The sequence below is a fragment of the Mus pahari genome, chromosome 5 (genome assembly GCF_900095145.1).
Source record: "Mus pahari chromosome 5, PAHARI_EIJ_v1.1, whole genome shotgun sequence".
Lineage (NCBI taxonomy): Eukaryota > Metazoa > Chordata > Mammalia > Rodentia > Muridae > Mus > Mus pahari.
Genome location: NC_034594.1, coordinates 5,337,204 through 5,341,021, shown reverse-complemented (window position 1 = coordinate 5,341,021; position 3,818 = coordinate 5,337,204). Strand labels below are relative to the sequence as shown.

Here is a 3,818-nt window from a genome sequence, read left to right as displayed (position 1 = left end):
AGAGAAACCCTGTCTCAAAAAAAACCAAAAAAAAAAAAAAAAAAAAAGTATGATTTAGCTCAGGATAATAGACAGTTTTTGTCTTTAATAATATTAATATTTTTTTCTGCCTTAATCTTACCATACATCTGGTAAATGTCTACCAAACCATTTATTACAAGTTATACTTTACTGTTGAGGCCAAAGATAATATTGCCACTTTAAACTTTCAGAAATAAATTTGTTTCATATGGTTTGATTTCATATTGAAGGGGAAATCTTGTCTTTTGATGCCATATATAAAATGGTACAGGTAGGTATAGATATTAGCAACCCAAACATTGTTAAGCCACATCTAAGCAGTTGTATGTGACAGCTGTGAGTCTGTGTGCCTCCTGAAAACTGGCAGCGTCTGGGCAGGTCTTCCTTCTACCCCGCGTGATGGTGCCTGCTCACTAGAGCATGCCCCCTTCAGGTTGGCCAGGCTGCAGAACAGTGCAGGGCTTTCCCCCCCCAGCACAGTGGACTGGGAGCTTGGTACAGGGGCTTCCAAATGGAGTAGGACAGACAGCACACGAAGGCAAAGATTACCTTTTAAGGGCATGTCAGTGTTTTTGGCAAGTTAGCCAAATAAAGTTCGGAAATAACTTAAAGCTTGGAGTTTTAAAGTGGTTCATGTGACTTGAGCCTACAAATTAATTCACTTGTGGTTTATTTCATCCCATAAAGCAAGGAATATATTCTAGTATGAAGGGATTCCAAAGAACATTTTATTAAGGAAAAAAAAAACACTTTAAATGACTTCTTGACTACAAAAAAACAATTTCTTGAACAACACAAACATTTAGAGCTTCAAGAACTTTCCTACTAAGAAGAGTGTGGCTGAGCCAGCTAGGGCTGTGTTGGCGCAGTAGGTAACTGAGGAATCGGACTTGACAGTTCATTGTGATAGGTTGTACTAAAGGCTTGAATGTTCATGCTCTGTCAAAGATGGTGATGAAAAATACAACATCTGTTAGCTTATCACCTTCTTCCCCACCTTAAACTAGGTTGGCAGTGCGTAAAATTTCATGTTGCTCTTTGACATTATTTCATTATCTCTGTAAATAGATTGTGACCACCTGATGACTCTGCTGTTCAAGTAAAATTTGAATGCAGTTAGTATTTATTGAGCACCAGCAGTTTGTTGAACATTAGTAAACATGAGAAATGGAATCTGGGATATTTGCAGTCATGCATACAGGAAATAGAAGTGCAGTTTTAAAGGAAGAAAAATGTGATGGATCCAGTTGCTTCTGGGGACTTAGTTTGAAATCTGGATTAATGCTAAAGTTTAATTTTAAGTTTGTGTGTAGGTAAACGCAGAAACAAGATACAGTGTATCCTGATTTATTATGATTTACCATGTTTAATTTGAATAACTATATTTTCAACATCATAGCCTTTATTCCATCAGTAAAGAACATACAGTAGTGGTCCTTTGATAAGGAGAATGTATTTAACCTCTACTACTTTGTAATATTGTTCATTAATTGAGGGCTCATCATATCCTAGTTGTTTTTCCTTCCTTCTGCTTATTTATTGATGTCCATCTGTATTCCTCTATATATCACTGAGCTTTGTACAAGGACAGTGGAATGGAAAGATAGAGAATCAGTATTTGAATGATTTTTCAAATATTTACTTCTTTTACTTAGTGCAATGAATTATTAAATATTTGAAGATTGAATCTTAATTTTGAAAAATTTAGGTAATCCTTTGTAGTTAGGCATGGTTGTAATTATGTGACTTTTTAGAGTATTATATCAAACATATAAAAGAATGCATTTCAAGATGACATTTTTCATATATTATTGGTCATACAGCCTGCTGTTACTGTCTGTTCCCCCCCCCCCCAACATTCTATCCCAGTGACCCTATGGCTTTTGCAGAAGTGTGGTTTCGAGACAGGTCAGACAGCTCACTAGTCTAGGGAGCAGAAGACTCACGTAGTTAAGTCGAACAGACTTAGCTACTGAACTAGATGATCCACACTGAGGAGGCTTTCAGGATCAGCTGTCCATCTCTACCCTAGTACCTGAAGACAGGTAGCATGTTTCATGGGACAGAAATCACAACATGCAAACATTCTTTAAAAACATCTGGGGGGGGGGGAGCCGGGCGTGGTGGCACACGCCTTTAATCCCAGCACTTGGGAGGCAGAGGCAGGTGGATTTCTGAGTTCAAGGCCAACCTGGTCTACAGAGTGAGTTCCAGGACATCCAGGGCTATACACCCTGTCTCGAAAAACCAAAAAAAACAAAACAAAAAAAAAAGCAAAAAACAAAAAAAAAACCAACAAAAACCCAAACATCTAGGACAGTGTGATCATAATAATGAATCTTTATCTGTCTTTTTCAAATATTGAAAATTAGAAACTGATCTTCAGAATAAATTGAAACAATAATTTCTGTGAGACATGCAGAAGGTAGTGAGCAAAGACAGCATGTTTTACAATCCATTGGGAGCTTGTGTTTACTGAAGTGTGAGGTTGAAATGTTTCAATTAAGGTTATTAGAGGTTATTAAGAATTGGTTTTTCGATAATTTTGTGTATGTGTAGTAATAAGGAATATTTATAGGAATGATATCAAGAGCTTACCATTAAAATACCATATAAGGAGAAGTCTAGGATAGAGAGAAGCTGGAGCTAGTATATTGTGTGTGTGTGGCATGAGTGTAGTGTAGTGATTTTTTAAAAAGTAAGTCTTCAGGCTATTGTGAGTCGTGTGCTCCCATTTGTCCAGGAGCGGTTGGAGTTATGCCTGAAACCAGAAGAAGTCTACTTCTGGAGAGGAACCAAAACTGAAGTGTTCTCTTTAGGATGGGGAGCCAGTCCTAGGGTAGCTAGGAACACAGTGTTTTCTTTTGAATTGTTCTTAATTTTTAAAAATAAAAATTTAAAATAGTACCCTGTTTCCTGTAATTTAAGAGATTCTATATTGACAGAAGTGTATATTCCTTTCAGATGGTCCTGCTGAGGCACCAGTGACCAATGGAAACACAACCACAGTGCCACCCCTGAATGATGATCTGGACATTTTTGGACCAATGATTTCTAATCCTTTACCTGCAACTGTCATGCCCCCAGCTCAGGTATGCAGTAAAATGTGTTTTCCGACACCACTTCTTGAAAAGCTTCAGAAGTTTAACTGAAATTGTTGCTCCTGAGCTGTCACTGGCTCAAAACCTATTCTTTAGGCCAGCATTTAGCAAGCTAATCTTGCAGTTTTATTTTGTTTAAACAGTTTTCTTCAGACACAGCCATTTCTATTGATGGATAGTTTTCAGCTACTTTAGTGATATATCTGTAGAGATGGATACAGTAGAGTCTGTTATGACCCATACAAGCAGACTTCACCATTCTTAAAATTTTATGAGAACAACAGAATTTAGAATATATGTATGGGGGGGGTGTGAGACAACCTTAATTCACAAGCCTGTATTATTAACATTGTTGATGCTAATATATTTGATTCTATAAGTTCTGGCAAATTAAATGTTTGTATTTTTCTGAAGGTAAAATATATTTTAAGCTAGTCTTAAAATGAACCCTGCTATTTTTGAATGATTAAATAAAAACCATTGAATACAGCAATAAGATTTTTAAAATACTAATGGTTAAGAAATTGTTATTTTTGTGACATTACAGTTAATGTTTCCTTCAGATGAAACATTAACTTTCAAGGTTCAGTTTAAAGTCACTTGGGGGCTGGTGAGATGGCTCAGTGGGTAAGAGCACCCGACTGCTCTTCCGAAGGTCTGGAGTTCAAATCCCAGCAACCACATGGTGGCTCACAA

The 3,818-nt window shown here is 36.9% G+C and overlaps 1 protein-coding gene across 2 annotated transcripts in view; it reads left to right on the top strand.

Moving 5' to 3' along the window:
- Positions 1 to 3,818, top strand: part of Smap1 (small ArfGAP 1) — a 78,598-nt gene that overhangs the window by 67,628 nt on the left and 7,152 nt on the right. For both annotated transcript variants that reach the window (XM_021198031.2, XM_021198030.2), the window contains one exon: positions 2,986 to 3,113. In XM_021198031.2, coding sequence (XP_021053690.1) covers positions 2,986 to 3,113 — 128 coding nt within the window. The remainder of the gene's footprint in view (positions 1 to 2,985; positions 3,114 to 3,818) is intronic.